The sequence below is a fragment of the Leucopleurus acutus genome (genome assembly GCF_964270905.1).
Source record: "Leucopleurus acutus genome assembly, chromosome: 20".
NCBI lineage: Eukaryota > Metazoa > Chordata > Mammalia > Artiodactyla > Delphinidae > Leucopleurus > Leucopleurus acutus.
The window spans coordinates 19,774,353-19,787,185 of NC_139162.1; the positions used below are offsets into that span (position 1 = coordinate 19,774,353).

The window sequence follows — 12,833 nt, forward strand, 5'->3', positions numbered from 1 at the left end:
CTTTATGAAATCTCCTGTTTCTTCTCTTCTCAGCAGATATCTCTGAAATCATAACTGTCGGTTGAGAAGGTCATTTGAAATATCTGGCTCTTTACATTTCTTTTATTTAGAAACTGTCTCTGAAAGAAAATACCCTCGATATCTGTTAGATCTAGAAGAATTTTCTTCTCAAAGTTGAATGTTTGTTTAACTTTTCTTCACACCAGTAAATGGCATTTATATACTTTTAGGCTTGACACAGAGGGGTGGGTTCTGATATAGTTTCCCTTCGTTTGGTCTAGATTCTTTTTCCATTTGGATATAATTTCTCAACCTTGGGGATTTATTTTTTCCTTTCTAGTTTTGATTATTCTATAAACATAAAAGTAAAGAAAAAAAATTACCCGTAAGTCCGCTGAGTAAATCAGTGGCAACTTGCCTAGAATAAAGTTTAGTTTATGGATCCTTGAATCGTCTCTCTTTTTCACAGGGTTAGTTTGTTGTCTAGTTTTTATGCCAAGACTTTAATTTGGGTGACTTGCTATCTAGACACCCTGGAGTGTTGTGTTTTCTTTGGGATGCATTCTACACAAGGCCGAGAGCCTTCATTAAGGGGTTAATAGCCTGGACTCTAGTGAGCTACATCAGAACTTTCATGGTTCTAATTTAGAGTAGGAACTTGTCTCAAATGACCTTAATCAGCTTTGTTGGTGGGATTAGGGAGAGGCCCAAAGTTTCTTTTCATAACTGCACCTCAGAGGAGAGAACGCGTGACACAATTGATCTGACAGTGGTTTGTACGGGTTTCAGTAGTAGCCTGGAACTATCCAATCTGAGTCGTCTTTGGAGGACACTGCTGAAACCCGGTAGGAAGCACCCCTTTTATCAGGAAAGCCACCTGAAGGGACGGTCAGGAAACGAGGACAGCATGGGGGCCTGGTGTCCACGCAGGCAGGGCCGGGTCTGTCTGCTTCCCTTCGTGGGCCGTTTTGCTTTCCTGCATGTTCCAGAATGGTTTTGCAAGTTTCAACTCTGTTCTCCTTTCTGCAGATGTGAGGAAGGCAGATACTCAGTGCTTGGAGGGAGAACTGGCTGGTCCAAGGGTTCCTGGGGGAGCGGGAGGGCAGGATGCCTGTACCGCCGCCCGGGACTGGCCCAGGCCGCTAAGGCCTCTTGCCTGCTTCCAACTGTCACTCCGCAACCCGTTTAAAACCGAGTTTTCAAATCCTGCCTCATGATGAAACTGACGTATGTGGATAAAACCAGTGCTTTTCATAACTTGATTCTGATGTAGTTTCCTCTAAAAGAATGCTAGGGGTCGAAACTATTTGTATATGTTGAAATTTGTAGGGGTTCAGGAACCCGTGGCAAAAACACTTAACTATTTATTACAGGTATGACTGTATTTTTTCTTTTCCCAAAGTAGGTAATTATGTCTTGTGTATTTTAAGACAAATAATAATCACTTCACCTTTGGTGCCTTCCGTGTGTCAGTCACATGAACACTCTTGTCAATCATGGAATTGAAGAAAAAAAAGATGTACATTTAGTTAAACAAGATAACACTATTTTTGTAGCATGATTTTAGATTTTGTCCTTTTAATATTGCTTCCAGCAATGCTGGTTTTGAGGTTTGGTCGTTTTCCCTTTAAACTTCATTATATATCTTAAAAAAGAAGAAAAAAAAAACCCCAACCCCCCGGCTTTTCCTGTCTTGTTTTCTGCTGCTTTCTCCCCAACATCTCGTTTCTGCTTATTTAAACAGTCTGAGAGTAAGAATATATTTCTGTGAAATAGTTATTAATCAGTATAACTGCATTTGGCATTTTTTAACCCCTTTTTCAGTTTGAACAGCCACTGCTCATCTCAAACAGTAAGAGGAAAGTGGTTCCATAAAAAAAGAACAGAACATTCTCGGTGCTCTGACTTCCCCTTCTTTGGGTCTAAAACGGTGAAAAAAGCCCTTTCTCTGGCTGGTGTCTGTCTTCCAGATCAGCTCAGGCCGCCGTCCTCCGCCTTGGCCAGCCTCCCTCTGCCCGCGTGAGACGTGCTGGGGGGCGGGGGGGGGGAATCTCTGCTGGTCTCGGGCTCACCTTCCACTCGGATCTCAGATTGGTTTGTGGATGCCCTGGGTAGGTTCCGTGGCCCTTCCTGGTTTCCCGCCCAAACGTAATAGATCCCCTGCTGTGACAAGTTTGATGAAATTAAGACACAGAGGACGTGCCGGCTGCTCTTTTTGCTTTCCCACCCCTGCAGGACTGAGTTATGTCTGGTCAAGAAAAGTCTTGAGTAAACTCGCTGAGCCCATTTAAAATGAAGGAATGGATTTATTAAAACATACAACTGTAGCTTTTGTGTGTGTGTGCGCGTCGCTTTGAAGGGTCGGAATGTGTCATTTTCTAACAAAGGAAGTCAAGTCAGACGGCTGATAATTCCCATGTGATTACTCGGTACTTGGCCCAGTGATACTTGGGAGAGGGGCAATGTTAATTTAACAACTACTACACTTTGCTTCTTAAAAGTCTATTTCCTTTAACAGTGTAGACACAGCTGCGGGGTGACCTGAGGTGACGCCTGGTTGGCAAACTTTGGTTTACGCTGTTGGTAGGTCAGAGCTCCCATCCTGGCTTTTGAAGCTGGTGTGGATGCCCTGGGGTGGGCACCACCCGGCTCCCACAGGCTCCCACGTTTGACTCTATTCATTTGGAGTGGTTTGGGGGCCCCAAAGCCTTTGCTCCTGTTGGTTTGTCCCTGACAGCAGACAAAGCCTCGTGCTGCCCTCAGTTTTCCCTCTTTACTTCTTTTGAAGGACCAATTTTTCATGGTACTTGTCCTGATTGTTTTCATAGTGTTCAAATCTGTATTTTTGTATGTAGAGGGAAATAATTTTCTCAACACTAATCGCTAATAAATACTGTATTAAATTGTCATGAAGGAGTTCTTGTTTAATAAACGGACATGTAAAAACAGTGTCATCTCTTTCTTCGCTCTGCCTTGCCTCCCGCCCCTTCAAAGGCTGTGGCCCGGATCCTGAAACAGGCCCGTAGGGTAGGGGTTGAACACAGCCACGGTTGGGGGTGAGGACTCTGCAGTGTCGCTGTCCACAGGCGGCTTGGCTGGGCCTGGCTGGGCCTGGCGAGGTGGGGCCACACCCACAGGCCCGTTGGCTTCTGCACAGTCGACTTTCATACGTGTTTTCAGAACACACTGTGTGTGAAAGTTGGGGCAGAATGCCTCGATCCTTTTCCATCGCCGGGGCCAAAGCGCTGACTTACCACGGGACGTGAGCCTGATGCGTGGGTGAGACCCTGGGCCTCTTGTGAGGACCTGGGCAAGTTACCGAACCTTCCATCAGTTTCCTGAACTGTGAAAGAGGATTGTGTGAGGTGTAGAGTAAACGTGCCGACGCCTAGCGGGGGCCTGGCGGGGAACAAGTGCGCGTGCATCACTGCTGTAACCTGGAGCTGCCAGGATCTACACAGCGCATGGGACCACTCTGCTGACGCATGACACCCGGCAGCATTGCTCCGGGTGTGTAAGGTTTTTTTCAAACACACACACTCCAAGCAGCAAGTCAGTCTGATTTAATCCATTATGGCTTTTTTCAGGGTAGGAGATTCACATGCAAGAGAAGAACAAAGATTACAAATGTCCAAAACATGAGTCCAGAGATCTGGCTCGTTCACAAGGCCTCTTGGGTCACAGGAAATGCCATGTAAGAAGCTGCTTTTGTGTAAAAAAAAAAAAAAAATTATAAAGTTACAAAATCCCATTGAAGATACATGCACAGCATAATAAGGTCCTTAGGTGAACACAGAAGGCACGTCTCGCCCCTCGTGAGGGTCAGGTGTTCAGAAGCACATTGTCCTGAGGGCCCGAGAGCCTCTGGCCTGCTGACGGCCCAAGGAAAGACAGGGTTTGGCTGGGCCTGCCCAGCTGCCCTGGGGGCTGTCACTGCCACTTTGTCGTGTGGAGCCCTCGATCTCTTGGACCTGGTAAGCTAGTCTACGAGCTCTTCTTGAAACAGTCTTAGACCCAGAATAGGCATGTCATCTGAAGAAGATATGGTCTCCAAGGGTGTAAAGTATCACTCATGGGCACTGGGACCCACTCTCTCCTAGATCACACAGCAAAGGCCAGTTTTCTCCCTGCTTCAAGAATGAAGAGGGGGACTTCCCTGGCGGTGCAGTGGTTGAGAGTCCGCCTGCCGATGCAGGGGACACGGGTTCGTGCCCCGGTCCGGGAAGATCCCACATGCCGCGGAGCGGCTGGGTCCGTGAGCCATGGCCGCTGAGCCTGCGCATCCGGAGCCTGTGCTCCGCAACGGGAGAGGCCACAACAGTGAGAGGCCCGCGTACCGCAAAAAAAAAAAAAAAAAAAAAAAGAATGAAGAGGGAACTGTTGCTCCTTGAACAAAAGAATCTTGGAAGCGTCGTTCTCAACAAAATGCCTGCCGTGAGCAGGGGCACCAGATGCAGACAGAAGCCGCTGGGGCCCAGGGATGGCCCTCTGCTGGTTTCTGTCTTGTCTCTCCCCCACACTCACCACAGCACGACGTGCTTCCTGCAGTGGTATAACAAGGCTCTATCTGCTTTGTCCCCTTGTGCTGATTTTTGGCAGAGGTTCAAGGGCTTAAGGTCTGTGGGACAGAAATGAGAAGTGGCGGAACGACGCCCTCACGAAGAGAGAGGCTGGAGAGTGCTAAGCGCCAAGGGGTGTCATCGTGTATGCCAGGCTCAGGAACGTCATCCTGGGGCTGTGAGGAGGCCTGCTCCGTCAGCAACTCCCGCTGCTGTGCGGGAAGTCACAGCCTCCCTCCCAACATGCACGGTCCCCTGGCCACACTCCGGCCAGCACGGTCAGGAGGTGCAGGAGCGGAGGCCTGCGTGGCTCAGGCTGCCAGGGCAGGTCGGGTCTTCAGTCAGAGTCAGAGTCGGAATTCTCTTCTGAAAGGAAAGCAAAGAGGATGCCTGGCAGGAGTTTTGGGGCCAGCGGTGCCTGGGAGCCATCTCCGGGGAGGCACTGTCAGCTGGAACCCGGGGCTCAGGCCGCTCCTGCAGCTGATGGTGCCGTGGGTGGCGTCTGCTTGGCGCGAGGACCATCAAGTGCTTGGGAGCCTCTGGGTGCAGTCGAATGGAGGTGGGGAGCCCAGATGCTCCTTGCTCTGGGGCTCCAGGCCCTCCCAAATCTGCCTGGGCCGTTCTTACCTGGAGGTGTCAGGGTTGTATATCTGCCCCCCAACCCGCAGTTCAGCAGGTCAAAATGGGGCTAGCTATTGCCCAAGACACTAAAACATACTGGAAAATCAGGAAGCTTCTTTTTAGCCATTTCATAGTTTCAGTCTCCCCTGCCCCAGGAGTTTCGATGTCACTTGCCTGGGGACAGCAGGCACTCAGTGGAGAGATGCCAACTCCAAGGCGGGGCCTACAGGCCCCTCAAAAGCCCCCCCTTGTCCTTCTGTCCAGCCACATGTCACTGCTGATCCTCACTGGACACGACCACCTGTTCCAGAGAAACACCTCACCTGCCCTTTATACTCTGTTGTCTTCCCTCCACCTGTCCCATTTTTTTCTGCCTGCACACTCCTATACATCCATCAAAACCCAGCAATGGGGTCACCTCCACAGCCTCCTAGCTGGCACATAGGGTGGGTGCTCCCTCAGCTGCTTCATCCCTACCTCTGTTAGCTCTCGTTGTGCTGTTATGGTTGACATCTACTCTGGGCTCCTCGTGCCCCGTTTGTGCCGTGTGTGTACATCACCACTTTGTCTCTGGATCTAATTCCTGTCTGGGCTGAATTCCCTGAGGGCAGGTAGTTGGCCTTGCCCGTCTGCACATCCCTAGGGCCCAGCACATGGCAGCCTCTGTAGGTGTTTGGATCAACAGAGGCTGACAGAAGGGCCGCGAGGGATCATGGGACACCAGGCTGGGGGAGTTTGGTGCTGAGCCAAACATCCGATTTACTCAGTTGCAGGGAGCTGACACCTGCTTCTCCGTTTAAAGCCTGCCTGGGGGTGTGGAGAGGAAGGGGCAGGTAAATGGCCTGGGCCCTCCGTCCCGGGTCAGCTCCTGGGCTTCCCAGCATTTCTGTGCTGGAGCCTCCACCGCCCCTGTAACTCCTGCCCCCTGGGCAGGGACCTCCACCTCGTCTGGTGGCCTCCCCGGGCGGGAGAGCCCTGGGCTGTGACTGAGGAGGGCCTGAGGGAGATCACAAGCTCCAAACCAGCTTGGAGCTTGGATGCACCCCTGTAGGGCCCCCAGCTGGGCACATGCACCCCGAGGATGCGACACGTTGGTATGGCTGCTGTCACGGATGGAAAAACCAGCCGTCTAACTTGCAGGGGTTTTTTGTTTTTGTTTTTTAAATCAGGTAACGGCACAACAGCCATTCTGAGCTGAAGGATGGCTTGAGGGACCAAAAAGTCTGTGGCACTTTCTTTGGGTCTAAAAAGTGAAACAAGCCCGAGCTTGACTGTGTTTGCCTGGGTGCTGCGGATAAGCATGAGAGCTTGGTTCGCTGGCCCTTAAGCTGGGGGTAGGCGAGACTGGGGAGCGAGGGCGCTGCTGTGGGACAGGCGGCCACGCTGCAGCCCAGTGGACGGCGTCCAGGGAGTTGAAGGCGAGTGACTGGCCGCGCTGGGGGCTCGTCAGGGAAGGTTTCATGAGGAGGAGGTGCCGGGCGTGCCCTCAGCTTGCCCTTCCTGGAAAGGCTGAGGCCCTGGGGAATCCTGTGCTCCCCAGAGGGGACCAGCGGGCTTTATGATCAGTGCCGCATGAAGGGATAGGAGAACCAGGCTGTGAAAACACTTCCTGCCCATGGGGAGAGAGGAAATGCTCTTACCCCAGCCTCAAACTAGCCGAGTGTCCCCAGGGGAGAGCAGGGCCCCTGCATCAACCGTTCCAGGTGATGCGCTGGGTTCCCTGGTGGGACCCACAGGGTGGCTACCTACCTTCTGCCTTGTCAGCTGCGGTCTCACCTGCGGAGTCCCCTTGTTTGAGGAATTTGGCCACATCGTTAAAGATCAGGTAGAAGTCAATTGCAAACACGATGGTGGCAAAGAAGCCAAACACCTGTGGGATACAGGGGACAGGGAGGATGGGACATGTCATCAGGAGCTGGGAGCCTGGGAATGGGGGGGGGCAGCCGGAGCAGCCACTGCCCCATCCTCACAGCTTTGTTTTTATCTGCTTGGATAAGTAGCTCAGATTGGTGGACACAGACCCCTCCCGTTAATGACAGATAGAAAAACGAGCTGTTAACTTGGTTTGGCAAACAGCCTTTTTGAACACTGGGCAGAGTAAATCTCCAATAAGAGGACAGTGGAGTCGCTGAGATCCACGTCAAAGTCCAAGGTACCGAGGCAGAGGCAGAATATGCCCAAGAAGCTAAGAGGGGCACCCACTTAGGAGTGGGGTGAACTTGAGTGGGGCATCACTGGGCATCGCCCCCTCCCAGGGGTAGAGTGGCTACTCACTCCGGCTGCTTTGGAAGCTCCGTCCGAGTATTTGGCCACAGCTGTGATGGAGATGGCGAAGTAGATGAGGGCCGCTGTGACACAGCGTAGGAAGTCCTGGGGAGAGAGGGGCATGGTCACAGCGCCGTGAGCTCCCTGGAGTGGGGCACAGCATGGGAAGGGGGCCGCTGGGAGCCGAGGCCGGGGAGAGGGGCTCAGAAAGGCACTGTGTGCCAAGAACAGGGCCGGAATCCCACCGTCAGAGGAGGATGGGCCTGGCAGCCTGGACACATGCGGCCCCCAGGTCCAGCGTCCACGGCGCTCCCGCTCTTCCTGGCCCCACCTGCACTCCCTGGTCCTCCCCCAACCTCCACCCCGCCCCTGCCCAGTGGCCCCCTGTAGGCTGCCGTCCTCTGCCAGGTGGACAACAGGGTACGGACCAGGCTGCAGCTCTCCCTGTGGGTTGGCCCAGATGCAGACTTCCCCGTTTGGCGGGCAGGGAGAAGTTGGAAATCTTGTCACTGCTCCCTCTGGCTCTCCAATAGGGAGATCTGGCCCCGGACCTTGCTTTGCCACATACTTGTGGCAGATCATTTATGTATCATGGTTTCTGTCTACTGGTCCCTAAAATGGGGACAGGGGGTGCAGCCCATCAGGAAGAACGCTGGGTATGAAGTCAGGAGACCAGAGTTCAAGTGCAGCCTTTGCTGTACCTTCTCTCTTACCCATTTCATACAGCAAAGTCCGGGATGGGGTTCTGGGCTCTCCCAGGTGATAAAAAGAGTTGTCAGGCGGCTGAGATCTGGGTAAGCCCTGCAAGTCCTCAGTTAACCTGCCCTGCCCCGTGTGGAAATGGCTAGAATTCCTGCGGCTAAGACTCATGCCGATGGGCCCAGTTGGGAACACCATCGCCACCTGATGGCGAGGGGGGAGGATGCCGTCTGGGGTTCGTAGCCTCACAGAGGGACACTGGAGGCCCTGGAGGCACGGCAACCTGCCCTGGGTCATGTGGCTGCCGTGCGGTGGGGCCTGGATCATCCGAGGCCAGGCCTACCCACCAGGCTCAACCAACTGCAAACGCCCCCTCCAGTGCATTGAAGAAAGGGTGAGGGCCGAAATGCACAACTCTCCATGATAGCCGGTCAACCCCTTCCTCCCGGGGCCCCAGCCCTCACCATCATGGGCCAGCACAAGCCCTGCCACTTGTCGTTCAGCTGCATGGCATCAGCAAAGAGGAAGCAGAGGGCCAGCAGGAACTCCAGCAGGGGCGCCGTGAGGAAGGCGGATGCTGAGGACGCCACATAGCAGATGAAGGTGATGAAAGAGAGACCCTGGGAGGTGGTGGAGGGAGAAGTCAGAGCCTGTGCACAGCCCCTCCCTGCAGGCAGGATTAGAGGAGGCTCCAGCAGGTGAAGTGACCTGCCCAGTCCTGCAGCTGCAGGATTAGAACTCCATCAGACGCACACCCGTGCTGCCCCCAGTGCCTCTGGGCATGGCTCTGCATCCTGACCTCAGGCCAGCTCCCTGCCGGGACCCAGTCAGGAAGCCCCAGCCTCTCCTGCGTCCAGCCCCCCAGGAAGCTGCCTCCTGGGGCTGTGCCACTCCCACCCACCCCAGAGGCTCTACGGCAGAATCCACCAACTCAGATGGTGCCCAACGGGAAAATCAAACCCAAGCCGTCTCAAAGGCAGTCCACTAAGCAGGAGCCAGTTTCAGAAAATTACACCCAAGATTTGTGCTTGAATGAAAAATTTACCTGAAAAACTACACAAATGTGGTGCTTTAGTTAATGATACACATGCTGAAGTATTCAGAGTTGAAAGATACTGATGTCTGCAATTTACTTTGAATGCATCAAAAAATAAAACGTTTTGATGGACAGATAGATATGTGATAAAGCAAATAGTATAACCCAGGTGGTGGGTATATGGGGTTTTTTCTTGGTATATTTGCAAATTTTCACAATAAGGCGAAAACATCCAGGAGAGGGAGTGGTGACACTGACACTTCATGCCCTGCTGCATCATTTGTTCAGCCTTTGTGAAAGGTGGGGTGAACTGTAGTGAGGAACTGATTAAGAATTAAAGTGTTTTCTGCAGCCCTGTCCACACACTGTGGGCGGCAACTGATGCGTGAGGATGCCGAGGCCCCTGGTTAGTTCTGCAGACCCGTGTGCTCTGAAGAGCAGACGGGGATGACGGGGCTGTTCACTGGACCAGTGCCTGCTGAGGCTTGTGGGGCCTCCTCAGCTCCTCACCACCACCCAGGCACCAGGTGCCCTGCACAGCCCACTTTGCAGATGAGAAGAGTGAGGTTCAGGGAGATGAAGTGGTGTGCTCAGTGTCATACAGCTAAGAAGAGGGCATCAGAATTTGAACTCTGGCTTGGCTGACTCCACATCTGGAGTTCTTAAGCAACACTGCCCTGTGGTTGCTGGCCTTTATCTGTCCTGGTTTTGGTCACTCTGGCTGGGTTTGAGCAGGTCCATGGCTGAGTAGCTCAGAGTGGGCCAGGGGGCTATGTGGGGATGACACCCAGATGCCCTACAGGAGGCCCTGTGGTAGCTTCAGACAAATGAGCTGAAGAGTACCCGTATCTGGTCTGAACATGACCATGGAGGTAGCTGAGCCCAACTTGAACAGATGGGAAACTAAGGCGTAGAGATGGGCTGAGAGGCTGCTAGGGCCTCCCAGGAAGGCAAGGCCACAGGACTCTGGCCTGGCCTGGCCCTATCCTCTACTTCCTCTGCCAAAGGCTGTTCTGTCCCTCCTTTTCCTGTCCCCTACCCCCAAAGCCTGATTCTGGGGATCCCTCTCTCGATTCTGTTTCCTCAGTCCCTGATTCCTGGTGGCAACTTCCTCCCCCTTCCTGCCCATGTCAGCCTCCCCACTTGCTTGGGCCTGGGGGCAGCCAGAGGTGACCTGAGGGGGCAGGAGTGACCTCCAGTGGCTCCCCTTGCGTCTTCAGTGCCCACTCCTCATCCGTCCCTCCTCCGCACTTAATCCTCCTAGACCTAGATTCTTGGCGCCCAGCTTTGCCGAGGGCCTCCTCTAGGCTCTGGCCAGCATCCCCCCCCACCCATGAGGTGGGCCTGAGTGGGGTGTGGTTGGGGTCCCCTCAGGGGATGGTGGATTCAAGGCTTCTCCAAAAAAGTGGCTCCCATCAATCTCCAAAGTGGGGCTGCGTGGCCAACCAGGAGGCAACTCCCTGGAGTGTGAGCTGCGAGTCCTGGACCGTGATGCCTCATCTGGGAGTTCGGCAGGTGCCAGGCTGGTGACCTCTGGGCTGACCCCAGAGGCAGAGGAGGTGGTAGGACGGCCTCCTGCTATCAGCTCTGGGTGGTACAAAGGAGAGGCTGCGGCAGAACCCTCCTCTCTCTGATCCCTGCTGTCCCCTGGCCCTCAACTGACCCATGTCAAATCCCCTAGAGGCTCGGGCCTCAGCTTTCTTGTCTGCAAAGTGGGAGTAATGACAGATTATCAAATTGCTGGAGATCTAAGTAACAAGTGCTCCACTCTTATCCCGCCTCCCCTCCGCTTGGCCTCTTCCTCCCCTTCCCTCCACAGAGGCCCAGCACCAAACCCCAACCCCACAGGCTGACAGTGCAGGAGTTTTCCGAGTGTCCCGAGGACAAAGGCCTCTTGACGGGCCTGGGGTGGGGGGCGGGGGCGGGAAGGAGGAAGGAGCTCAGCGGGGGCGGGACGGCTGGATCCTAGCGAGGGAGGAGAGGAGGGGGATGAAGTCACCCCGCTGGGCCGCCCCTCAGCAGCCTGGGTGGGGGTGGGCTCCCTGCGCGCCCCCCACTGTGTGGCCCGGGCCTCACCCAACCCCGGGGGTCCCCCCTCCCAGCTGGCTGGACTCCACTCTGGCTTCCGCCCTGCAGCTCGAGGCCCGGTCGGTCCTCCCTGAGCCCAAGAAAGCGGGCCAGGGAGCAGAGAAACGACCTGGGGTTCGCGAACGGCCGATTCCTCCTAGGCCCGGCCCGGGCGTGGCGAGAGGCTATGCGGAGCGGGGTGCCCCCGATGGAGGCCAGAAGATGCGGGGACGCAGCCCGTCCCAGAGGCCCAGAGAGGGCGGAGGCGCCGGAGGTCACACAGCGCTGGGCCGAGCTCCCAGGGGCCCGGCCGCCGCGTCGGGGGCCTCCTCCCCAAGCTTCCCTGCGGCTCCCGCCTCGCCTCCAACCCGCGGCTGAGCTTCAGCGAGCCCGTCCCAAACCGCGGAAGTTTGCCGATCTCAGCCCAACTTCGCGGGGCTGCGAGGGGCACCGGCCGGGCGGGGCGCCAGGACCCGGCCGTACAGAAGGCGGCGCCCCTAGCCCTACGCCCGGGAGCTGCAGGCGGGAGCTGCCGCAGGGGTCTCCGCGCCGCCGGGAGGGGGCCAGGGGCCCGCACTCACCGTCTCCGCCAGCAGGAGGCGGCCTTTGAGCGAGCAGAGGAAGGCGCGCGCCGGCAGGAGGGCGCGGAGCCCGGGAAGGGCCGCGTGGGGCTGGGAGCGGCCGGCAGGCTCGCGGTCTGGGTCGGGCTCCGGGTCTGGGGGCCACATGGCGGCGGCAGCGGCCGCGGCTCGGCCTCGCTCCCCCTTACTCTGCGTACAGGAGGGAAACGGAAACCCTGACTGTGCGGAAGGAGGATCGAGCCAGACCAGTTGGGCGCGGGGGGCTCATCCCGCCCCGCCCCGCCCCGCCCGCGCTCCGCCCCTCCTCGCTTCTCGCCCTCTCCTGCCCTTTCCTCCCCTCTTCGCCTCCCTCCCTCTCCCCTCCTCCCCCCTCCTGCCCCCTCCTCTCCTCTCTCCCCGCTCCTCTCCTCTCTCCCCTCTTCCGCCCGCCTTCCTCCTCTTCCCCTCTCCTCCTCCCCCTCGGACTTTGGCTGTCGGGGCTGCTTAGGCCCTCGCTGGTCCGACTGGCAGTGATGCTGGCTTGGGGCTTCCTCAGGCTCACCCCCGCATTCTCCCCTCACCCTTGTCCTGGCGGCTGGAGACCTTTTTATTGCCGCCCCCCGTCGGAGCTCCCACCCATCTCTCCTTGCCCAGAAGATTGTCTGCATTCGCTGTCTCCAGTCTAGCTTCCTGCCCTAGCTCGCGTCGGGCATCCAGGAACCTAGGCCTTCAAACAGCGAGACCTCTCTGTTGTCTTCCTGCGGCTTTCACCCCACTGTCAGCTCCCTGCCCCACTTCCTCTCTCTTTCTCCCCTGACCACCCCTCCCATCTTTGGCCAGCCCAGCCTCCTGCGGCCTCTTTGTTGTCTGCCCCAGCCCTGGGTTCCGCACCACCCCCATCTTCATCCCAGGAGGACTCCCAGATAGAGACCTCGGAGCCCCAGCCCTTACACAACACACACATGTCTCCAGGGCGTCTGGAGTTCAGTGTGACCAATACCCAGCCCATGACATTCTCACTATGCC

General features: G+C 55.8%; 1 protein-coding gene across 1 annotated transcript; it reads right to left on the reverse strand.

The window, feature by feature from the left end:
• Nucleotides 1-3,497: 3,497 nt before the first annotated feature.
• CMTM3 (CKLF like MARVEL transmembrane domain containing 3) lies at nucleotides 3,498-11,975 on the reverse strand (the record flags this gene model as incomplete). The annotated part of the gene is made up of 5 exons (XM_082863580.1): nucleotides 3,498-4,925; nucleotides 6,930-7,050; nucleotides 7,455-7,550; nucleotides 8,609-8,764; nucleotides 11,829-11,975. 5 exons carry the CDS (start codon nucleotides 11,973-11,975, stop codon nucleotides 4,897-4,899), a joined length of 549 nt encoding a protein of 182 aa, XP_082719706.1. The 3' UTR covers nucleotides 3,498-4,896.
• Between the last annotated feature and the right edge of the window lie 858 nt (nucleotides 11,976-12,833).